The sequence below is a fragment of the Gavia stellata genome, chromosome 2 (genome assembly GCF_030936135.1).
Source record: "Gavia stellata isolate bGavSte3 chromosome 2, bGavSte3.hap2, whole genome shotgun sequence".
Taxonomy (NCBI): domain Eukaryota; kingdom Metazoa; phylum Chordata; class Aves; order Gaviiformes; family Gaviidae; genus Gavia; species Gavia stellata.
The window spans coordinates 88,940,389-88,966,685 of record NC_082595.1 but is presented as its reverse complement, the minus strand read 5'-3'; the positions used below and the strand labels follow the sequence as shown (position 1 = coordinate 88,966,685).

At 36.5% G+C, this 26,297-nt stretch overlaps 1 protein-coding gene across 1 annotated transcript in view; it reads right to left on the bottom strand.

The window, feature by feature from the left end:
* CSMD1 (CUB and Sushi multiple domains 1) overlaps window positions 1–26,297 on the bottom strand; it is a 1,256,706-nt gene that overhangs the window by 25,987 nt on the left and 1,204,422 nt on the right. The window contains exons 55-60 of the mRNA XM_059835885.1: window positions 14,673–14,861; window positions 11,373–11,546; window positions 5,394–5,576; window positions 3,166–3,342; window positions 1,992–2,171; window positions 484–657 (exon numbers count right to left, since the gene is read on the bottom strand). Coding sequence (XP_059691868.1) covers window positions 484–657; window positions 1,992–2,171; window positions 3,166–3,342; window positions 5,394–5,576; window positions 11,373–11,546; window positions 14,673–14,861 — 1,077 coding nt within the window. The remainder of the gene's footprint in view (window positions 1–483; window positions 658–1,991; window positions 2,172–3,165; window positions 3,343–5,393; window positions 5,577–11,372; window positions 11,547–14,672; window positions 14,862–26,297) is intronic.

Below are 26,297 nucleotides of genomic sequence, written 5' to 3'. Positions count from 1 at the left end.
AAAAACAAATACAAACAAGATATGAGGGTATGTACTCGCCTTCAGGAAAGAAAAAGAATTTAGAGAGGAGAGCAAGGCTATGAGCTTAAGGGTTAGGATCCTTGTTTTCACCTGTTAATGGAAATGGAAACAGGGAAGAAAAAAGGAAAAGTGTAAGGGAAAATTTTAATCATGCTCACTAGAAGTCAAATTCAGAACATTCAAAAAGATTATCAGTAAGGCAAATTGTGATGCGCCCAATTAGGTAATAAGAGATGGAGGTGACTTTTGGGGAAAAGAAGAAGACCATGACCTTAAATGGGCACAACCACTCAATTTCATAATGAGGTATGCTTTTTGGAGGAAGGAGAGAGAATCCTGCAGTAGTCCTTATACTACCTGATCTAGCTGAGACCTTTTTAAACTGTGAGAAACTGACTGTAGCTCGAGACAACTGATTGTAGCTTTGGTGAAGTCCAACACAACTGTACCCTGAAAACTTACGCAAACATTGTGGGATGTCTCCCCGCCAAATTCCTTGACCCTCACAGGAGAGAATAGCTGTATTAGATAGCTGGTAGCCTTCTGCACAGCTGTAACTCACACTGGCACCCCAGCGATAATCAGATCCTTCCACTTTCCCGTAGAGTACTGGTGGAGGGGGGCCACAGGTAATAGCTGTGTCACAAAAAGAAAAGTTATAATTTCAAGACTTTACAGGGTTTAGGAGAATGCAACATAATATTTACTTATACTTTTGAAACTAAAGAAAATATTTCATGCTGTTCAGTTCCAACAAAGCATCCCTGTGTTGACAAAGCAGCCTGTAGTAGACAGAAAACCAATTTAAATACAAAAATACCACCTCTAGGTTTAGGAAGTCCCTAAGCTCTAGGCTGCTGGAAGCCAGAAGAGTATGTAGCTTACCTAGTTCTGAATCTCTTCCCCACATATTCATTACTGATCATGGCTGGCATCAAGCTACTGAGCTAGGTAAAAGTTTTTAATAAGTATGATTTATTTCAATAAATATGTTTCTATGATTCTATGTTTCTAAATATTTGCATTTTATTTCAAACTAATTTTGCAGCACTATTTAAAGCCCATAATATGACTTTGTTCATTCATCTGCTTATTTTCTAAGCCTTTCAGCACACGATGGACATTGACTTTTTTGGTAATTAGTGCCTGAGACTACAAATATTCTGATGTTTTCCAGCTTCTGAAAATGTGCCCAAAATGATGAAATCTGGATTGACCAAGTTTACTTTTACACATCAGTTCTTTCAACAAAAAGTGCAAACGAAAAATCATTCAGTCAGTGATTTTTACAACAGAAAATGCGGTCAGTTGAATACATATGCCAAAATTTAATTAGTAGGCTAGACTTAGACATCACTTTAAAGTGGTGCTAGATGAGTTGGCAGTCTAAACCTTTTAAAGGCAGAAGATGCCCTAGGCTGTTAAATTTAGTCCCTGAGCTCCTGCAGTAGTGCTGGCAATTTTCACCAGGCCGCCTTCTTTGCCTTTCAGCCTCATCCCAACTATGACCTTTATGTTAGCACTTGTAATTAGCTATTTGTGAAGCATCTTTTTGGCTATTTATGATGACTACACTACTGCAACAAGGGAATCTTTTATAGAAAGTTTGGTTTGCAGGATCCTTTTACAGAATTTTGGCCATCTAATCCAAGATAAAATAGCACAAAAAGGAAAATGGGTACTTCATTCCTAGCATTTTAAACTGAGCACTCTGGTAATCTTCATTGCAGAGTGATTTGCTTCTACTGTAGTCATTAATGACATTATTTTGTCTGATATTATACCACAGCGTATGTGCGTAATAAATAAAAATTTTACACAAATTCTTATCTAAATGTTTTAGTTGCATTTGCATGTTAATTGTCACAGACAACATTTTGACAATTTTTTATATATAAAGACACTGATTAGTGAATTTCACATATAGTATCAAAACAGTGTTTGGAAACTCTTTAAGTTCAAAAGCATACCTTTGCAAATTGGTTTACTCTGGTTCCAAGTGCTGTCTTTTATACAACGCATGGTAGATGAACCGGCAGGCTCCATCAAGTATCCTGGATTGCACTGATAGCTGACTGTCTTGTTAAAGGTAAAATCATTTCCAAACTGAATGCCATTTGCTAATGCACCTGGATCTCCACAGCTGATCACTAGTGAGGAAAAGAAAAAAAGGGATTTTTTTTTTTTGCAATAAACATGTAATGAAACATTGAACTATGTATAGCTAATGTCCTTTTTTTTAGCGTAAAAAACAAGAAAAATTTTCATCAATATATTTCACACAAAATCAAAAATATAATCTCCAATTTCTAGCTAAAAAGTCATATTTTTGAGTCATTGCAATAGCGTGGGCCAAATATTGTGTTCCTTAAATACACTAGCTTAAGCTGGTATGCTCCACTGCTACTCTAGGCTGTTATGTTAGCAGTAGTTTTGACAGGATTTTTCCTTCCGTCCTGGGATCTTTGTCACATTATGTCTAACGTTGATGGTGCAATGCAATTCCAGCAGATTTATGAAATTCTTCTTTTTTTTTTTCATCACTGTACTGATGTACTGTGGGTGTGGCCTTGTCGGTGAGGCCACTGGCTGGCCCTGCTGGCCTTGCAGCACCCCTCTGCTTCCTGCTCACTTTCCCTGATGGAGTAGCCAAATCTCACTGCTTTTGGTCCTTAGCAGAATGGTTATCAGTGATATCTGACTCCTTTGGCTCACGATAAAAACTGGCGCAGTAATGTATCCAGTTAGGTAAAATCTGATTTAGATCTAACAGAACTTCATCCTCTATACGTAATCCACAAAGAAAAAAAAAATAACAAAGCTAAAGGAAACTCTAGAGGAACATTATTCATAAGAAGAATGTTGTCTTTTCTTCGGAATAATGTTATATTTTCAATGTTGACATTCATGAGGTAAAAAAATACAGAAAATTTACCTATGCAACCATCTTTAAAAATTACTTCTGGAAACATCTAGCATGTATTAAAAGGGCATGTACCTTTAGATTCCTTAAAAATTCATGCATGACAAGATAGATGAATGGGGAAAAATGTGTTATTATATCTAACAAATTAATCACTTTCAGTAGGAAGGCTAGATGACTTACTACTTTAAAGCTTTAGAGGAAGAAACTTTATTTCTGACCTGTGCAGTCTGGAGCAGTGCCAGTCCATGTCCCATTAGCAGTACAATGTCTAGTAGTTAGCCCTGAAGTTTTGTAACCATCCCAGCAGGCATAAATGACTGAGCTGGAGAAGAGTATTCCGTCAGTGTATATTATCATACCATTGGCTGGGGTGCCAGGGTTCCCACAAGATACGGCTGTGAAGAAAAGTTTTAAAAAAAAATCAATACTGTCATGATAGGTGACTAACAGGAAAAAAAGTAGGTCCTCCTCTATTTCAGTTTGTGCCAATTACCTCTTGTCCTGTCACTTGGCACTACTGAAAAGAGCCTGGCTCCATCTTCTGTGCACCCTGTCTTCAGATATTTGTGTATGTTGATAAGATCCCCCCTGAGCCTTCTCTTCCCTAGTCTGGACAGTCCCAGCTCTTTCAGCGTTTCCTCAGAGGACAGATGCTTTAGTCCTTTCATCATCTTAATGGCCTTTTGCTGGACTCTATCCAGCAAATCCGTGTCTGTCTAGTACTGTGGAGCCCAGAAAGGACCCAGCACTCCAGATGCTGCCTCACCAGTACTGAGTAGAGGGGAAGGATCACTTCCCTTCTAAGGCAGCCTGGGATACCATTAACCTTCTTTGCAGCAAGGGCACATTGCTGATTATGTTCAACTTGTCCACCAGGACCCCCAGCTGGATGGCCTCCAGCATAATAGTTAGAATCAAATAGTTAGAATCCAATAATTTTAGATTACAGGATTCATTATAATAAACACAATTTGCCAATTAAAAATTACTCTATTACTGATGTTTGGAATAATACCTAAATGCATTTTTTTTTAAATGAAGTCTTACTCACTTTCTATGTATAAAAGTTTCAAACACTGAAGAGAAAAAATGAGTAGGTTGGAATTTGAACTTGAAGGGGTGAAAAGGTATTCTCTTCCTAATCTCATCCTTATTTACACTAAACAAGAGACAATTGAAGGAGAAGAGAAAAATGGAAAGAAAGGGGCTTTTTTCTTTGTTTGTGGGTTTGGTTTTTTTTTTTCTGAAAACAGAAGGTTGAAGCAAAAAGATAAAGAAAGAAAAAACAGTGGCATTTCAAACACCGCTAATTGTCACTGAGTGCTGCTGTCCTACTATACTTAATGTCTTCATGCAAGGGAAGAAGAAAGGACATTTCAAATCTTCAGTTTTCTGCTGGAAATACTGTTCCTGTGCCCACTGCAATTTTTATACAGTTATGGTGATATCTACACTGACAGAAGATTAGTCTGGGCTGAAGAATACTGCAAAAGAACGATTGTTAGATGAGGATACTGTGATAAAATTCCTAGGTGAAAAAATATAATGAATTTGTTAAAATTATTTTGTCATATCTTCCATTTTATTATTTAGTATAGCAGAAAACAGATGCTACAGAATCCATCAACGCTAATAAATTAGAGACCTCTCGAACATGTCCTCACAGGTCTGATGAACCAGTCAACTGCCTTATCAGATAAAGTGGCTGCTACAGGAAATGTTATCGAACATGGTCAAGGAAGTGATGGTCATGATCGTTAGGTCATGCAGAAAGGGAATTAGAAAGTAAGTTTTCAAACATTCTTGGAAAACAAGAAGACATTTAAAACTGAATCTAAAGTCTTCCGTTACTGCTTTCTAATTCTGATAGTGCATAAAAAGTGAAAATTCTTTATTATATTTTTTATCTTATTCTTAAATGTGATTTCCAGAAATATTATCTGTTGCATTTCTTCTGAAAGAGCTAGCATAAAAATAGTATATCTCATAAAAAATTAGTTTATAGTTAAGAATACAACATTATTTTATCATCTGTTCAGTCCTTGATGCATAGACATTACATAGAAAGAGAAGATTAAAATATTGTACTGTTAGAAGATGGATGACAGATTTATTTATCACTCCATTTTCATATATTCAATCAGAAGCATTTGTTTAATTTTACGTTTAACTCATGTATCTATTCTCTATTTTCAGGCTCAAAGTTTGTTTAACTAGAATTATTTTCTCATAATCTTCTTATAAATATATACTCCAAAACTTTATCAGTTTGGCTTTAGGTTTTCAAGCAAAACATTAACTGCTTGCAAACTCTTTTATATTAAATTTCTGCAGAGCGATATGAAAGCATATTTCTGGCATAGAATTTCTTTTTAATTAAAGAATAAAATGTCATTAATAAATGTCATTCAATGGTGTCATAAATGCTGATGGTATCAATACGTACCTTCACACACAGGCTGTATACCTGACCAGGAACCATTAAGCAGGCATGTTCGTTCTGCAGATCCTCTCAGCTGATAACCCATTTCACATGAGAAACGCAGCAGACTTTTTATTTTGAACTCATCTCCTAGTCTAGACCCATGAGCTGGTACTCCTGGATCATCGCAATAGCCAGGATTATTTCCTGTAAAACACAACAGAGAAGAATTATTGGCAGAGACGTTATGTGCAAATGTACTGGTAGTGAAGATACTCTCTTGTGAACAGTACTACTAACTGCATTGTTTCTAACAGAATTAATCACTTTTCTTCCAGTACAAGGATGTGAAATCAAAGCCAAAGATGAAAATAACATATCTTTTTAGCCTATTTCTTATCTCAGACCTACACATATCTAAACGTAGAATGTGATGTTAATAAAAGATAAAAGATAATTGTGAACACAGGAAGCACCCCTGTCATTTTTTGTCACCTCAAAAAATTTTTTGTCTTTCTGACATAAATAATGTTTTCTTCAGATTGTGTTTTACTGGTCAACTTCTCTGCTAGTAATAACTTCTAATAACAAAAATTAGATAACAGCAAGTGTGAAGAGAACCATATTCAAGTTTCTTAAGAAATGTATTTGAAATACTTATACACACAGAAGAGATTAAATGGTACCTGGCCGTCTGTGCCTCTCAAGAATGGAAAGGACATCTCATCATCTTCCTTATTTTTAAATTCCTATGCAAGTATTGGTTACAATTTTAGAAGACAAAGACTGTTCTACAAAACAGACCTCTCGAACATGTCCTCACAGGTCTGATGAACCAGTCAACTGCCTTATTGGATAAAGTGGCTGCTACAGGAAATGTTATCGAAGATGGTCAAGGAAGTGATGGTCATGATCGTTAGGTCATGCAGAGAGGGAATTAGAAAGTCAAAAGCCCAGATAGAGCTCAATCTGGCCACGGTCGTAAGGGATAACAAAAAATGTTTCTATAAACACATAAACAACAAAAAGAGAGCCAAGGAGAATCTCCATCCTTTACTGGATGCGGGGGGGAACATTGTCACGAAGGATGAGGAAAAGGCTGAGGTACTTAATGCCTTCTTTGCCTCAGTCTTTAATAGCCAAAACAGGTATCTTCAGGGAAGCCAGCTCCCTGAGCTGGAAGACAAGGATGGAGAGCAAATTACACTCCCCATGATCCAGGAGGAAGCAGTTAATGACCTGCTATGCCACCTGGACACTCACAAGTCTATGGGGCCTGATGGCATCCACCCAAGGGTACTGAGGAGGCTGGTGGAGGGGCTTGCCAAGCCACTCTCCATCATTTATCAACAGTCCTGGTTAACAGGGGAGGTCCCGGATGACTGGAGGCTTGCCAATGTGACGCCCATCTACAAGAAGGGCCAGAAGGAGGATCCGGGGAACTACAGGCCTGTCAGCCTGACCTCGGTGCAGGGGAAGGTTATGGAGATGTTCATCTTGAGGGCACTCACAGGGCACGTGCAGGATAACCAAGGGATCAGGCCCAGCCAGCACGGGTTCATGAAAGGCAGGTCCTGCTAGACCAACGTGATCTCCTTCTATGACCAGGTGACCCGCCTGGTGGATGAGGGGAAGGCTGTGGATGTTGTCTACCTGGACTTCAGCAAAGCCTTTGACACTGTTCCCCACAGTATTCTCCTGGAGAAGCTGGCGGCTCGTGGTTTAGACAGGTACACTCTTCGCTGGGTAAAAAACTGGCTGGATGGCCGAGCCCAGAGAGTTGTGGTGAATGGAGTGAAATCCAATTGGCATCCAGTCACAAGCGGAGTCCCCCAGGGCTCAGTTTTGGGGCCAGTCTTGTTTAATATATTTATCGATGATCTGGATGAGGGGATTGAGTGCTCCCTCAGCAAGTTTGCAGATGACACCAAGTTGGGCGGGAGTGTTGATCTGCTTGAGGGTAGGAAGGCTCTGCAGAGGGATCTGGACAGGCTGGATTGATGGGCCGAGGCCAATTGTATGAGGTTCAACAAGGCCAAGTGCCGCGTCCTGTACTTGGGTCACAACAACTCCATGCAACGCTACAGGCTTCGGGACGAGTGGCTGGAAAGCTGCCCTGCAGAAAAGGACCTGGGGGTGTTGATTGACAGCCTGATGAATATGAGCCAGCAGTGTGCCCAGGCAACCAAGAAGGCCAACGGCATCCTGGCCTGTATCAGAAATAGTGTGGCCAGCAGGAGCAGGGAGGTGATCGTGCCTCTGTACTCGGCTCTGGTGAGGCCGCACCTCGAATCCTGTGTTCACTTTTGGGCCCCTCACTACAAGAAGGACATTGAGGTGCTGGAGCGTGTCCAGAGAAGGGCTACGAAGCTGGTGAGGGGTCTGGAACACAAGTCTTATGAGGAGCGGCTGAGGGAAATGGGGTTTTTTAGCCTGGAGAAGAGGAGGCTGAGGGGAGACCTCATTGCTCTCTACAATTACCTGAAAGGGGGTTGCAGAGAGGTGGGTGTTGGTCTCTTTTCCCTACTGACTAGCAACAGTACAAGAGGAAATGGCCTCAAGTTGCGCCAGGGGAGATTCAGACTGGATATTAGGAAAAATTTCTTTACTGAGAGAGTGGTGAGACACTGGAACAGGCTGCCCAGGGAGGTAATGGAGTCACCATCCCTGGAGGTGTTCAAGGAACGTGTGGACGAGGCATTGTGGGACATGGTTTAATGGGCATGGTGGTGTTAGTTGATGATTGGACTTGATGATCTTACAGATCTTTTCCAACCTTAGTGATTCTGTGATTCTCTGATTCTGTATGGTCTCATTATCAACAATCTATTACAAATTTTGAGAGAAAATTGTATCTCTCCTAAATCCTTCTGTGCCTAAACTGTGGTTCATAGCAACATTATCCTTTTTTCCCCATTTTTAAGTTATACATCTAGACTGAATTTCTATTAAAAGTATGGTATGGGTTTTTTTCAAAATATGTGTAAATAAACCCATAGGTTGAAGTCAGTATTTTCTTACATAGGTTTTTCATCATAGGCACACCTCTCAGATAAAGGACAAAATCTTGAACAAAGGAATAGCAATAATAAAACATTGAGAAAACTCAAACTGTTATTTTAGAAATGAAAATTTCCTAAAGTCAGAAAGTATGATGATGTGTTTGACATAAGGTTTTCTGTATAGCAAGCTTGAGACACACACTTTGGATACAGTCATGCTTCCTCATAAAAGGAGAGCAAGACATAGTTCCTGAATTCAAGTCTAACTTGTGGGCTTCGGTTGTGTCCACTGTGCTTAGTACTAGCTTCTTCTAGAATAGATTATCCTTGTCACCCTGCCCTACAGCATTTGGACCTAGATTTCCTTGTCTAAATACATACTTGTAAATAGTATGAGTGTTTTGGAGCCAGCTGGTATATTCTGTCCACATCTATACTGTTAAACTCACTCTCCAAAACAGGGTGGCTGTATCCAAAGTGGCTGTTGACAAGTGATCTCCAGCACACCACCCACTTCACAGAATCACAGAATCACAGTCCAGATGTGGCCTCTGGATGCCATCTGCTTCATCTTACTTCAGGACATTACTATTTAACAGACATTTTTGTCTGCTTAAAATGTGTGAAATAACATGGAGGCTGTGATTCAGGCTATCACTGTGGCATGTTTACAGCATGAAACAGTTATGTGGCACATACTTTGGCTTGTGAATGCAAAGACTGCAGGAAGAAGCCCCCTTCAGGGCAGAAGGATCTATGATTCTAAGATTCTGATGATGTCCCACTTTGCTTTGGGACTTTGCTGAGGGAATTATTCCAGATGAGTGACCAGATTTTTTTTTTCTTGGACACACGTAGTTTTGTCTTGGTGAAAGTTTAAACTGGAGCCATGCAAGTTTATAGTCAAAGGGTATGAACAAAGGCATTTACAGTATCATGAAGGTCTAGACCCTTTTTTATTTAGCAATGTAGATGACTACCTATCCGTTACTTAAAAACGAGTGTGAGTCATCTTAAACAAAAACATCAACTATCTCTTAACTCGTAAGATACAAGTGCCCATCACTGCCACAGGTCCCAGGTGACAACAAACCCTGAGATCATATTTATACCCTCATGCATTCATACTTATATTAATATATAATAAAGAAGTAAACCCCATGCAGAAACAGACTACAGGTTACAGGTGTTATATTGGGACTGTTTTTCATATCTCTTAAGTATAAAACCAATTAGCTGTCTCAGCTGTCCTGGGCACAATCATTCTTTCACTGACATTACGAATACAAATTATTCATATTGCTTTTTTAATGGAGAAATCTCCTGAATACCTAACATGGAAAGAGTAGTTATTTTTATAATTCTAAATGCCTTAGAGGAATGAGACACCTTATTAGGTGTCTATTTAGGAGGTTTTGTTTGTTTTTTTAATTGAGTTAACAGAGAGAGATTTCTCATTTTCCTAGGGAATCACCTTGCTTTCAAGATGGTGTTACATCACGTTCGAACTTTGAAAATTATATTCTGCATCAGTAACAATGTTTTAGTTACACTAGAGATATTTTCACCATCATAGGAGATGACTACAGTGGTCTTTAAATGTTTTTAAAATCTATGAGTCTATAAAAATACTATCAAATTCATGACTGATATCTGAAGAGTCTCAATTACTACCAATTAAAATTTCTTTCCACCAGCATGAGAATTTCCCCTGAGGTGGAAACGTTGGGCAACAGCATTAGAGGGCTCTGACCTTAAAAATTTTAAAGTCTTGCTGCAATCTCAAATCTGGCATTTTATATTGGATAAAAAGATGAAGGTGATATAAATATGGGCTTAAGATAAGCAAGAAAAGGCCAATTCTGTGTGGAGACTATCCATATCGTTGTCCTGCAGAGATTCCTTTCAGGTCTAGGCATAGAGACCATGATTGCAGTGAGATCTAGTGGTGTGAGAAGACTCTAAGTAAACTCTTTCCTCCTTGAGCAGCAGAGAACAGAAAAGAAACATTAGTTATTTAAATTAACTTCCTTTCCTCAGTGTTTCAAATTCTGCTCAGCATCCTTCCAGAATCAGCTCACGAATGGACCATTTTCAATGAACACTTATTTAGAGCTTTTTCAAAGTACAGAATTTAAACCTTACACCTATTTAAATTATGTCAAATCTGAAATGAACCATGTTGAATCAGATCAATCCAACAGTGGGCATGTCCAAGAGCTTAGGGGAAGTTATAAGAAGTTTCTATAATGTGTAATTATGCAACAATTTTCTCATTAGGAAATTTTCTTCTGAAAACTGTCAGGTATTTGTTTTCCTATATACCAAAGTCTGTAGACTTGTTTCTCTAACAAAACTTATTAATACACTGTGGATGTCCGTAGCAGCCAATCCTCGTCCAAGCTCTTGATTTCAACAAAACTGTGTAATGTTTTATGGCTTCTTCTAAATTTGCATAGTTAGTCTAGGGGGGAATAAACTGTTCTTGTACTTCCTGACAGCACCAAGAACACTGAAGATGTTTATGGTATTTGCACATTGTGGCACTAATAAAGAATATTTCTGTAAGTGAAAAGAGGAACATAATATATGAAGTTTACCAGCTCGTACCTTTGCTGTGTTTTTTTTATCAACATTTTCCTATGTGTCAACCTTTGTTTACACAAAACAGTGTTCATAAAAATAAAATTTAATACATGCATCCTTTTTAAGCAGAACTCTACCAGGTTTTACATAGTGGTTTCTGGCTTCTATATAGTACAGTATACAACTATAGCATCTAGCTAAGGAGTAAAGTTATTAAGTAATTACAAAGAGAATGAGACAATATATGATAATATTTCAATAAATGGTTATAATTCAGCTGAGTGGTTATTAGTGAAATTAAAATATACTTGGAAAAGAAACAAAACAAATATCTGACTGTAGTTAAAAATTGCTTGAGAATAGCCTTATTCACATAATTACAAGATGACATTCGGATGACAGTTGGTACAAGTACCTGTACAGTGAGGGAGAGTCCCACTCCAGTGGCTATCTTCTTGGCACTCCCTAGTAGAATTTCCTATGAGCCTTCGACCCGTTGTGCAAGAATAGTGAATTATGGAGCCATATGTAAATTTGTCTCCTGAAAGAACTGCATTGGCAGGTACCCCAGGATGTCCACAAGAAATGGCTAACAGAGGAAAGAGCACAATATTATAAGATTTTTTTATGGCACAGAAAAAACTTATTATAACCTTTACATATGAGGCTGGTTCCACACAACATCATAAACTTCTATCTGGATTTCAACTCTTACATATCTTCAGTTTTGCTTTTGCTATAGATGATTTACTGGTCATTTGTAAGATTAAACATAAAACTACATGTAAAAACTAACTCATCCAGTCTAGCCTTTCCCTGAAAATACACAGAGCTCCCTTTCCTCATTAATTTCCATTCACTGTCCTTCCCTACAAATAATACACATTATTTGTGTTAAGATTGGGAAAGAAGAAACCAAATAAGGTTAATGTTGCAATGTGCCTATGTATTACAGATATGATAATGGTAAGTAGCTTTATCATATCTATAAAAGAACTAGATGCAGTTTAGGCAGTATAGAGAAATAAAAAAACTTAATCTGTAGTATTATTATAGTAGTGTGTCACTAAAGTGAGCAAGAGGAAAATGGATTACTGATAATGTTTGTAAATTATGGATCATATTTATGCTTAAGTTAATGTGTACATTTTGTTTAAGAAAAAATCAGATTAACAGTTTTGGTACAGAATAACTTGCAAACAAGTAGTTCAGATCTGTTATATGAGGAAATGTCATCTTAAGGTGAACTAGAAATCAAATTCTGAATGCTTTTTGTGTAAAACTTAGGTCATCCAATAGAAAAAGAAAAACCACAAAAAATAAATTTTATATAACTTCAGTAAACAGTCACACAATTTAAACAGGAGCACTAAGGCAGAGCAATTGAACTTGAGCGGCTTTATGAGTTACTTGAATGAATGATCTATGGGTTAAATATATTTCTAGAAAAAAAAAGACTGTTATTCTGATGTCTATTACTCCTGACAGACATCAAAATTATTTGTGTTATTCTGGGTCCCATGATAATATCAAACTGACTGCACAATGGATTTCTGCCAAAAGGCATGGTCCTTTCAACCGCTCTTTCACTGCTGAGTGTTTGTCTTGCTTTTCTTGGGCTGGCTTAAGCATTCATGGAGCAAATGGTAAACCAAAACCAGGACACTGATCTAGCTGAACAGTACTCCCACAAGAAAAATCAGTGTTTAGTTTTCAGCCAGATCAGTTGCCTTAATGATCTTGCTTCAGTGTCATGCAAAAGCTAGTCCTGCCACAATTCTGGAAGGAGATGCAGTGCGTGATCAGAGTTTTTGGAAGAAAATCATACGTAAGTCACCTTAATGTGGCTGTATAATGATTTGTAGCATGAAATTTTCCCAGTTTATGAAGAAGAAAAGACGCATCCATTTTTAAGCAATGACACTCATATGTATTGCCTTGCATATAAAAGAGCAGTGTGTTTCCATTTTTTTTACTCTTGAACTAGAATTGTTCATGGTAAACACTGTGTCCACTTTGCGTTCAAAATTTATCTTACCTGCCACTCCAAGCACTTTTCCCTATCACCAAAATCTTACGCTTGAAAAAAAGAGATTGTCACTGATAACCTTTGAAAATCACAGTACTTGAAAAGACCCTGAGTGATTTCATCTTTCTTGTAGAAAAAGCCCTATTCATTTCACTGTAGTTTTTCTTAGGGGAAAGAATGTTAAATTTTTCCTGGTGATATATAGGATTTAGATAGTGTTCAGTTCATCAGCAGCAAATTAGCAGCAGCTAATCCAGTAGGTGACTGAGAAATGTAGGAATGTCCCAGGCTCATTTGAAAGTTCCCACGGCCTCAATCAATAGCCCCCAGAGCAAGGTCAGGAATTCCTATTCTGAGGGGATGGACACCTATGACTTTTCTCGAGCTCTGTCTAAAAACAGAAAGCCATGTAAATGCTATCAAACTTCCAAAAGACTTGATGTGGAAAGATGGGTATCTATTCTAGGTGATTTAGATTCCCCATCCTCTTCTGCCCCTTGCATAAGGAGTGTCCCTCCACACTAAAACCCCAGTCCTGGAAGTAGGAAGGGATCACCAACAGAATTGGGCCATGGACTTTCATAATGTTTTTTCTAAGAAACAAAAAGTGAGGCACATGCTTGCATCAGTAAAATATTCTTGCCAAATGAAAAATTTTATGCAGCTATTTTGTATTTAAAATGTTGCATTTTGGTTAATTATTTTATTATTGAAATGTGAATAAACCCATTTTTCAGATTATAGCTCTTATTGACAGATAATGAAAGCACAGATTGTTGTGAAAATCAAAACAAAACTGCTTGGGTCATGTGGATATTAGATACATAGTAGTAGGAGAAAAGCAAGCATAAAAAAGAAATAAATTCACTAACCTAGTTACATTTATTGATCTGATTGTTATATAAGTATAAATTAATAACACAAATCTTTTAAGTAAACAGTCACAATTCTGTAAAGTAAAAACTTCAAAAACATCTGATGTGTTTGCAAATTAAAGTATACTTTCATTTAATTTATTATTGCTTATAATGCATTGTAATTCAGAAATCTAATGTCAGAAAATTAATAGTGATCAAAGAAAAAAAAAGTCTCAATGGAAAATGAAAGTTAGCCAAACTGTTATTTTCCAGAGATCTGAAGCTCACTGAATTGATTATAGGAAACACCAGAAGATTTCCTCCCTCTCTGAGGAAAAAGTGATGGAGGAAGTGTGAAGTGGTGTTATGAAAGGACCCTCTTGAGTAAAATTTTCCGATACAACATTTCATAGATTTGTTCTCACATACACACTTCAATACATCTGAAAAAAATTTTCTGATATAGGCATTGATAGAATATAGGATTGATAGTCTTAGACTATCAATCTAAATGACAACATATAAAACATAATTTCAGATTCCCCTAGCTGTTTTCAGATATCTTAACAATACACCAAAAAGGGAAATTAATCTTAGCTTTCTGGCATTTGAAATAATAACTCCACAGTTCCTTCTAAACCCATTTTTAATAATGACAAGTTGCATGATATCTTGTCTTAATGTTTTCTTTCTGAGCTGTACAATTTGCAACATGTTGATCCTAAAGTCCAGTTTTGTTCCTCAATAGAGGACTACACCTTTTCTTGTCTATCATGACCAAAAATCATGCACCATTCTTTAACATTAATCCAACTGAATGAATACTTACACAAACACTTTGGTAGTGATCTGTCCCATAAGCCATTAGCTTTACAGGTCAAAGCAGACGAGCCCAACAGATAAAAGCCCTTCTTGCAATGGTATGCCACACTTGTTCCATATTTGAAACTTTCAGGATAATTCTGCTGTCCATGCCGAATTGCATTTTCCACAAAGCCAGGATCAGAACAGTTCACCACTGTAAGACAAACAGTGTTCATCACTGATGTATAATAGCAATGTCATAAATAAAGTGTAACAGTGTGGGGTTTTGTTACTTTATTAGTAGCTTATGACTGTGTTCCATTTGATATCCTTTGTGGTTTTTATTTGACTTAAATTAGTATTACTTTGAAAGTAATATTATGATTTTGCTCTAATTATTGTAATAGTCTTGAATGTACAAGTGGTTCAAAGATAAAAGAGAAAATGGAGCATTTTTTTATTGTTCTCTTGGTAGGCTTAGTTTGGTCTTTTATGTAATTTTTATGTAAAGGAAACCAAATTAAAATCGAATCAGTACATGGTTTAAATAACACTTTAATAATTTCTTTTTTAATTTCCTGTAATGAGAAAAATTCCTTCCAACATTAACAAGAACATTTTCTGCTATTAATGTGTAGAACAGAAAAAGAAAGATGGTGAAAAATCAAACATTTGATAATGGAGCGGGAGTGAGAGTAATCACCAAAACCCATTGATTTATTTTTCAGATAACAGTTAAAAACCTAAAAATTTATGGGTTTTTGTCATGACTGTTTAGTTTTTATATAAGGTACATGTGCCCTCCCCAACCTTTCATTTTATACCCTGCAGTGAACATGATGGTTTCTTGGTAGAAGATTATGATGAGACACTGACATCTCCATTGCAAACTCCCAACTTTGCTGTCTATTCATCTGAAAGCTGTCTGAAAAGTTATAAATGCCTCCTACACTCCTCCCCTGTCTTCACTCTAAACATAATGGTGTAAATAAAGAAAGACTTAGAATATTATTAGAAGTATAAATTACAGCTCATCAAACAATGACAGGAATCTACCTTTCAAGTATATCATCTAGTTCAAATTAATTTTCATGAAAAAGAAACCAGTGGAGAAGAACATCAGGTAGCATTATCATTTTAGAGGTAAGACATATGGAGTCACTAATGCACTGTTTTTTACTCCTGAATCATATTTTTTTCAAAAGGTTAAGTTTTATCATAAATATAATGTAAATTTACTGATCAGCTAATACACTAGAACAAGTCAGTTTTTGCAAATGTTCATTCATTGAAAGAATATTTCATTAAATCAGCTAAGAAGTATCAGGATTTTAAAGAAATATTAACGTCCTAAAATTTAATTTTGCGTGCAAAACAGTTAAAATTGTTTTTATTTCTCTTTCTCTTTTAGAGGCACAATCTTAAAAGTATTAAATGTTCATTATTTCAATCTTGCAATGGATTCTAGACAAGCATATACCTAGGTCTAAAGAAAGTCCCATATGAATCCAAATTTTTCCTTTATAAAAATTATTTTAGAAATAATATTTGGGGGTGGGAGTAGAGGAAGCAAACCTATTTGCTATCTACTGATTGTTATTAAAAAACATTGGAGATAAAATTGCACAGAAAAGCAAAATAAATTTAAAAAACATTAGGTATTACAATGATGTACATAAAGCACTAGTAAGGCATTATCTAGACTGATTAAGAGACATGGTTAATGGAAGATACCTGCTATTTTTTTCCTGAGGCATAGTAAAGCTACAGTCTCCTAATTGAAACTATTCCCATTCTTGTTTTGTGGTGAATCCTATGAAATAATTCACCAGAGGAGTTACGTTTAGCCTATATTATAACAGTTTAGCTTATATTTCATAGTACCAACATTTATTTAAACTTTGTGTTATAGCGTCATAAATGTTATACATAAATCAGATATGTACGGGTTAAAAAAAATATGTGTTTACAATGGGATTTAATTGGCAGAAGCAAATATCTTTTTACCTCCTTTTTTTCTGTCCCATAAAGTCCTAAAATCTCACTGCTCTTTGGAAGTTGTGAAAGATTTGGATGTGGAAGTCTGTGTCTCTGTACTTGCTTTGAAGAAATCTGAAAATTCCTGCTTCTTCTATTTAAGAGTACTAGCAAGAGAAAATGCTTTGTTCTTTTTACATTACATAAAAACTACATTTAATTCTTTGTTACTGTTTTTTCCATTATTATTAATCACTGTCAACTAAGTCTAATTCTTTCACTGTTAATATAACTATCACTGTAAAACAGAGACACAAGTGAAAGTTTGTAAAAACATACAGCCCACATGAAGTCCTACCAAAATATTAAGCTAGATCTGTATGAGCTCCTATGTCTGTAGTCACAGTGCAATTCTTTGTTACAGGAACTAGCACAGCTCTCAGAAGCAATGCATGCTGCATCCCAATTAACCCTGTTTCTTAGGCAATTAGATGTGGTGTAGTGCTGTGTAGATGGTGCTGTAAAGCTGCTTTTGGAACAATCTTGCATCCTCTCCATAGTTATAAATTGCCTTGTACAAACATATCCTTATGTATATTCTATATTCATACATATAAAATGTATATACTTAACATTTGAAGCTACATCTGTATCGATATGAAGTAAAGAATACCAGCACTTGTTCTCTGAAATGAAGCCAGTAGACAGTGACCATGTCTATGCTGTTGTGCTCTGCTACCCTCCAGACTCAGGTGAACTTCCCTGAACTGCTCATCAGGAATGGTCCTGCTGCCCATGCTACCCCCCGGAACAACGCTCTGAACAATTCCTGTGGATGTGCTACTTGGTTCAAATTAAAAACTTTTTGGAGAACCTTCCTAATTAGTAAGTTAATTAAGTTCCATGCCCAGGCACTGTTTGATTTAAAAATATAGATACATTTAATTTCAAATGCAGAAGTGAATGTTTAACAATCTTCCTGTTTAGCTAAAATTGCTATTATATGGTAATGCAGTTTTGATACCCAACTTCACAATAACACAATATCGGTAGTGTGACACATCACATCACAAACTGATGACCAGGATTATACAGAATATATGTACTGGTGCAGACCTGAACTCAGGTCTTCTGAGAGCTATGTCCATGCTGTGATCAATACACCATTTTGAAATGAAACTGCATACCAAAAAGTAATTACAGCATCTACAGTACCTACTGATATCTACCTATTTTAGCAACCATCCTGATTACCAGCAAGAGTAGCTCTTTCTTTAAATATTCTCTATACAGGTAAAAAAGTATGTAAGTTAATTGTATTTTATGACTGTAAAAATCCTCTGGAATAAAACCCCAAAAAACTGTAATAGTTCAAAGGTGAATTAATATCCATTTATCAATCATATTTAAAACTTTTCTGTGTTTGAAATCTTACCCTGGTGCAACTAGGAGACCTTGCTGCACTCACACAGATCCACAGTACACATGCATGTTTAGTAGCCTGCATTTATTATCCACATTTGCTTTAACTCAGTACTCCAGCATTAGAAATTGGCCATGTGGAGCTTAAAGAGTACATATACTTTTACAGTGGGATTTCAGTAATGAAAACACAAAACTAGTGGAAATTTGCATATGGACACATATTACTGGACTTTTTTCCAAGCTATAGGACAAGATTCATATTGTTTATCTACCTAACTTAGTTTCTTGTGATCTCAAAATTTCTTTTGCAAATGTCCTTTTACTTCTTTTCTAGGGCTCAAGATGTTAAATATAAAAAGGTTATACTTCTAGTACCATGGCTAAAATAACATGACCGTTCAGAATCAGTGAAAATAAAAGTTACAATAGTGCTTATGAAGCCATTAAAGTCAAAAAAGTTCCACATTCATTTTCAATGTAATTTCATTCATTTTCAATCAGTTTGCTCCTACATGAAAGCTATTACAGACACAAAAAGGTAGAAGTGAGTAAATTTGAAGACTGAAAATTATGTATTTGAGGAAGGATGATGTAATTCCTGGAATGACATGCAGTACTTTCAAACTGTTTCATCCTTAAGCTTTTGCATTAGTGGCCACAGGAAAGCATAGGTGGCATTGGTGGTTTGCCCTTGGTTTAATTATTTTTATCATAAATGCCTGAAAATAGAAATGTTTGGATTACAAGATTTCCAACTTTTTCTTTTCAGAAAAATTACCTTTTTTCTGGTTTGATTTTGTTCAGGTAAGAAAATAAAACACCATTAAAGCCATTAAAGTCAAGCAAATTTTTTTTGCTATTTCAATTTTAAAGAATTCACAAAGCTACTTACAGGGTTTAGCTGCCTTCAAAAAAAAGTTTTATTCTTGTTCCTTGAAACTAGTCAAAATAAAACAATGACAATGGCTGAAACAAGAGCTTTGAAACAGAATTTTGTTCTTTATTATGTTCTGAATTTATGTTCTTTATTATGAAAATGGGTTCTCTACTGTTCAGCTAGATCAGATGATAATGAATACAAGACAGACCTTTGACTTACCCTCACGAGATTGGAAGTTACACTGTTGTGCTTCCAATTTTAAAAGCACTAAGTATAGCAAGAATGCATATATTCTACTGTACAATTTCTGAACTTTCAATGATCATAAGCTGTTAAATATTATCAGTTCTTTCAATTTTTAAAAATATTTTATGTGTGCATTGATCACAGAATCACAGAATCACTAAGGTTGGAAAAGACCTGTAAGATCATCAAGTCCAACCAGGAAAAAAAAAAAAAAAACAACCAAACAAAAACCACCCACAAACCACAAAACACACCACAACCCACACCAAAACAACCCACCCACACCACACAGCACCATGCCCATCAAGCCACATCCCACAATGCCACATCCACACGCTCCTTGAATACCTCCAGTGATGATGACTCCACCACCTCCTTGGGAAGCCTGTTCCAGTGTTTCACCACTCTCTCAGCAAAGAACTTTTTCCTAATATCTAGCCTGAACCTCCCCTGGCACAACTTGAGGCCATTTCCTCTAGTCCTGTCACTAGTCACTTGGGAGAAGAGACCAACACCCACCTCTCTGCAACCCCCTTTCAGGTCATTGTTGAGAGCGATAAGGTCTCCCCTCAGCCTCCTCTTCTCCAGACTGAACAACCCCAGTTCCCTCAGCCGCTCCTCATAAGACTTGGGCTCCAGACCCCTCACCAGCTTCGTCGCCCTTCTCTGGACATGCTCCAGCACCTCAATGTCTTTCTTGTAGTGAGGGGCCCAAAACTGAACACAGTATTCAAGGTGTGGCCTCACCAGCGCCGAGTACAGAGGCACGATCACCTCCCTACTCCTGCTGGCCACACTATTTCTGATACAGGCCAGGATGCCGTTGGCCTTCTTGGCCACCTGGGCACACTGCTGGCTCATATTCAGCCGGCTGTCGATCAACACCCCCAGGTCCTTTTCTGTGGGGGAGCTTTCCAGCCACTCTTCCGCAAGCCTGTAGCGTTGCATGGGGTTGTTGTGACCCAAGTGCAGGACGCGGCACTTGGCCTTGTTGAACCTCATCCATTGGACTCAGCCCATCAATCCAGCCTGTCCAGATCCCTCGGCAGAGCCTTCCTACCCTCGAGCAGATCAACACTCCCGCCCAGCTTGGTGTCATCTGCAAACTTGCTGAGGGTGCACTCTATCCCCTCATCCAGATCATCGATAAAGATATTAAACACGACCGGCCCCAAAACTGAGCCCTGGGGGACTCCGCTTGTGACTGGATGCCAACTGGATTTCACCCCATTTACCACAACTCTCTGGGCTCGGCCATCCAGCCAGTAATCAGTGATCAGTGTATAGGTGTTTTTTCGGTGATCTACATTACTGTTTCAAGTCTGTCTGACTTTTTGAATTTACTGATAGAGATACATATGCAACGTAATTCCCCTTGAATGAGGGTTGTCAGTTTCCAATACTTGGATTTGCAAGAGTGCCATTATGCTTCTTTTGCCTTTCATTACTTCTAGGATACAAAGGAGCTTAATTGCACACCTTACTTTCAGCTCTGGGAAGAGGGCTTGGTAGCATTATTATGTTTGTTCAATACCTTTGGATCAAAAGTTTGTCTATAAATCTGAACTCTTCCCTACTTTCATGCTTCTGACTTTTGGACAGTTTTCCATTGATAAGAAAATATAAACCTGGTTTATAAATTATCTCTAATACACAGAACCTTTCCATATTTCTTTTTATATTAAACAGTAACAGGATAAAACAAACAGTCCTCGGAGTAGTTTCTGGAATCAAATCTGTTCACTGTAATTGAAGGCACTAAGGACTATGTTAGAGTTTCATATTCCCTCTTACACCTTTTTCTGACCATAAAAAAATCTTAACTTCTGCTCTTCAAACCAACAAACCACAAATAGGAGCGATAAGGAATACCCACCTTCAGAACACTGGACAGTCTTTAAAAGAAGTCACTTTGATAATCCTCAGGCTGAATAAGAGCTTAGACTTTATCACATCCTAAGTGAGAGCTCGTCTACCACCACCATTTTAAAAAGTCATTGCTATGTTTTTTTCAAGAGTGTATGTGAAGACAGAATGAATGCTCTGCAACTGGTTTACTGTGAAGATCACTGCTTGCTATGTTCACACAGTGACTCCAGGATAGGGCTGCTGTGGGGAGAAAAGTAATGCCTTGCCTGAAGTTCTGAATGAGGGACAGAAATGCAGCAGATGCCCTAGTACTCTCTTTTGCTGGAATGAGGAGGATACTAGGAATCTACAGGCACAAACATTTAAAAGGAAAAAGGCCTTCCAGAGCAAAAATGCAGACAACCTGCCGTGGCTTCATGGACTATCAGCCACATGGGAATCTCATTTGGGAGTTGTGAGAACTCCAGAATATCAGAAAGTACTATTTCTTTAACCATAATATTGTATCCTTATTTTATTTCTAGATCAAAGTGATAAACTGTTTTATTTAAAAATAAACAGTGAAATACTGCATAGATAAAAATAGTGTAAAAGTAAAAAGCAGTAAAATAAACAGTGAAATGACATTTTAGAATTTGTTCAAAAGAAAGAGCAAAAGTTTTTTCCACTTTAATTTAGTGAAAATCATTGTTACGACACTCAAATATACACTGGCTTAGTTGAAACAGAATATTGAAACTATTTGGTCAAATTCTTCCAATTTTAATATCAGAATATTCTAATGAAATAGAAAAAAAATCTGAAGCATATTGCAAAATTCTCACATTTATTGAAGGCTTTGCACATTCATGAATACAATTATTTTCAAAAATTCTTCCCATCCTATGGATTACTCAAGTCTTTCCCTGGCTTTAATTTTTAACAAGCATTCACAACAGCTGTCCCTTTTTTTAGTACAGCTGAGATTATTAAAATAAAACAAAATAAAATATATTTGCTTAAAGTTGAAACTTTGTTTTAATGGGTAAACCTGCCTAGTTATGTTCTGAAAAGCCAATATTAGAAATTAAGAAAAAAGAACTCTGTTTCATGAAGATATGCTGCCCTAAAGCAACCCAAAAGCAATTCTAACTGATTTGTCTTTGAGATACAATAGGGAGAATAGAAAAACTTAATTCTCCATGCACACCAGAAATATGGAATGTTCAAGCAATATATTACAGTCCCAAAGTATAAATTTGTCTGTGTGATACACTGTTCTCATTCTTGTACCAGTAGTATCTGTTTAGCCAACTCAGTGATGAATAAAACACAGGCTAGTCACTGAATGCATAATTTAAACATGTGCTCTGTGCAACAAAATTCTTGCATCATACATGAAGTTTTATCAAATTATTATGCAAGAGAATACTATCCCTCAAGCTAAAAAGTAAACAAAGTTATGCCTACAGTGCCATTTAACAACAGCTTTAGGTTTTTAAATATATATATACACGAGTGTGGTGCTGCTAAGAAGGGTTGCAGTAAGGAGTACTTTAGAAAAGAATTTGAGTTGACCAGCATACAGAACTAAGGCAGTAGTTTCCCTGATTGCCTTTCACCCTGGGGACTCAGTTGTAAATTACAGTAAGAGTAGATGGAGATTGCTTTCTCTCAATGACAGCTGTCAAGAGTTACATGGGAAATGAATTCTGGCACTCTCAATTTAGTCTGTTGAGAAAAGCAGGAGAATGCTTTAAGTCTGCCCTGATGACTTTGGGACCTCACACTGAGTAGATTCAAACCCTTGAGGACAAAGAAGTGAAAATACCATGTCAGAGTCCTTTAGGCAGTTTTCTGTTAAAAAGTTGAATGATCATCAAAAAGTACATCATTCACAATATTTCATTTCTTGTTCTCGCTTTCTTTTTCTCCTTTTTTTTTTCTTGACAGAAAAAATGTTAAGCTGCTTTTTTAAACTTTCATATCTGATCAACAGTGGTTTTAAACTTTTTTATTTGAAAACTATTGCATTAGTGTTGGTATCTAGAACATGTATAGGGACTGACACTCAGACTGAATAAGAGCAGAGAATTCAGTCTGACTTTATGACAAATTCTAAGAAAAGCTGCCTATAAAAAAAGAAGGCACTGCTTGCGAAAATATGATTACAAAATTGCCAGTCTATGGAATTTAGCAAAGTTCAGTGTAAAGTCAGCAATACACAACAATTATAACTGTTCAGTGAAGTAAAGCAAAAAAAAACAAACCAAAAAACTGCTCAACTTACAACTTTGCAAGTCTCAAATACATAGAATTTTGATTTTTTAATTGTTATTTTTTCAATGGGGGCCAGTTGGACAGTGTTTTTATCACAGAAATTCTGGCCATGGAAACCATAAATGAAAATATTTATTTAGGAAACAGTGTTTTGTGTTTTTACATACATTATTAAAATCTATCCAAAATCTAAGGTCCGGACATCATGATTCTGATGAACCTAGACCAAGGAAATTTTCGCTGAAATTACTGTAGTATCAATGTTGGTAATAGTGCAAATTAACACTAATAATTTGCTAAATAATATCTTGGTATAAACAAGACCTTAACTAACATTAATAGATTCAACGAAGTATATAGTTCACAATTGTTTGTTTGCAAAATGAAAAGTTAAGACACACAACGTTTTTAATTGAATTCCAAAATATTTGCCATTGATATAAACATGCCAAGAATTCTCTCATTGTTACAAAAAATGCAGGTTTTCTTATGTTTTTATTGGAAAATTTCTGCCAGAGTGCTCTGATAACTAACTAGCTAACTCTATACTAAAATAAAAATTGAGTAAGAAGTACATTAAAAGAAATTCCATGAATTTGCAGTTATTTTTTTAAGCTTTGAACTGAGTTGGTCCAATTCTATAAAACAACACCTTTTTTGCAACACCAGATTAACTAATTTAAAAAGCATGTATGTGTCTCTTGGATACATATGAAATTTCTTCTTCCTATTGCATTCCCAGCATGAAACCAGGTGTTACACTAGCAGATACATCAGAAAGATAAGGTACTTACCTGTCATTGTTCTCTAGATGCCTTGTTTATATGTAAATTCATTTGTGGGCATCTATGTACAAGTAGTATCAACACAACAACTTTTGTCATAATAATACAAACTCTGGGGACATGTCTTAAAGTCTTTCTCTTTAGATTTTTCTTAATCAGAGCATTTTTTCACATGTGAGAGGAACTCTATTCATTTGCCCCAAAAGATGTTTCTACTACCTTTTGAGATGTCTTTGCCTGATCTCCAGGCAGGTGCCACTCCATAGAGGCTCAGGAGTAACTTCAAGTCCTGTGTCATCTCTGTCAGCTCCAGGTAAATATCTCAGACACTGTATGGCATCTCCCATAGCACCTCACCTCTTTATTTAGGAAATTTAGTCAAGTTCTAATTATCCTTCTGAAGGATATCAACATGCTATCAACATGAACAGATTAGGTATATCTAACATTCAAAGTATGCAAAAGTCTCAACAAAGGCCTCTGACTTTGGAAAAACAAAACTGAAAAAAACCCACAAAATTTTCTCAGCTTATATGAATCCTTGATAGTACCATAGATGGAAAACTGCTTAGGTTTGGAGTTTCTTTATCTGTGGATAAGAATAATTGGTCATCAGTCTCAACTTCTCCCACCCTTCTATCAGCTGTCATCAGAAAGGTTATTTTTCTTTTCAGTGAAGGAGTGGAACATATTACCACTGGTTCAAATGATATACCCACTAAAGAAAACATGACAAAATTGAGTTCCTTGTAGATATCAGATTCCTGATAAGACAAAAAGTCTAACTGAGCTTTTCAAGAATCTGTCAGTAATGAGATAAAAAAAGAAAAACCTTTCAAATTAGAAATTCAGTACAAAACAAGGAAAAATGAACAAAGAGACACCTGAATTCTTTATTACTAACAAATAGCATGGACTTACTGATACAGACTGGAGAATGTGAGCTAGCTCAAACCTCTGCAACTTTGTCAAACAGTTCTTCCCAGTAAAAAATTTCTAGTTTTAAGAAACGTTTTTAGTAGGAGAAAATCTCTTAAATCTCATTTATAAGAAGATATAATGGACTCTGAAGGGAACAGTAGCAAAGGATATAAACTTTTCCTGACAGAGATTATGAATCTGACACTGCTTTATGACCTGGCAGCAGGTGATAGGACAGTTTATCCAATGCCAAAGCAAAGAAAACAGAGCAAGAAAAGCTTCTTGCAAACCCTTGCATTCCAGAAGATGTGGTTAAGTGTGGTGTTTAATACAGCAGTTCTTACTTCAAGTATAGTATGTGAAAAATGACCTGCAGTGCAATCAGGAGTGCAGAGCCCTGATGAGACCATCTGATTCAGTTCTCATTTTGGTGGTTAAGAGTTGTTACGAAAAGTTGAAGGTGCAGAGATTGGCTTTCTGTGCTTCCAAAGACAAAATGGAAAGCAGTTCCAAATGGCAAAGGGAAAAAAATCTATACTGAACATGTTTGTTTTAGGATTTGATATTTTCATAGCTAGTTCTGGGGTAGCACATTCAGGGTTCACCAAGATCTACGCAGGCAGGTTTTCCAAAGAGAAGATAGATTTGGCTATCGGAACTTTTCCAATAGCATTTGATTCCAGTTTAAAGGCAAGTAAACCAACTATTTGACATTTTCTTTATCAAATAAATAAAGGCAAAGATAGAGTACATGTGGAGATGAAAATGCCCTGTTTCATAAAAAACATACTTCAGCGATCTCAACATTCTAGGCAAGACTATTACTAATCTTAAAAAAAATATATGTATATATGGTTAAATACAAATTTTAAACCAAATGTTATTGTGTTGATAATTCAAAAAAGTTGGGGTTTTTATCTCACAAAGCATCCCAACATCAAAACAAGCCATTTTTTTACTTGTGAAAGAAAGAGTAGGAACACAAGTTTTTCCAAGATATAGGTGTTTTAATGGTTATGTTACCTCAGAAGACAGATCCAAAATCCAATATTAAAATATGTGTTCATTTAAAGTTTTACTTGCTATGCCAAAGCAGGTTGTGAGAACAGTGGCAAACTGATGTATTGTGTCTATCACCAGTAAAATAATTATTAAATTATCAGAATAATGACATCCTGGAGTAGGGGAAAATACCACTGTAAAGCAGTACAGTGCTTTCAGTGCATTTAGGATATACAAACATATTTTAGTACTTTGTTTCATACAAGTTTTTATCATATGGCTCTAG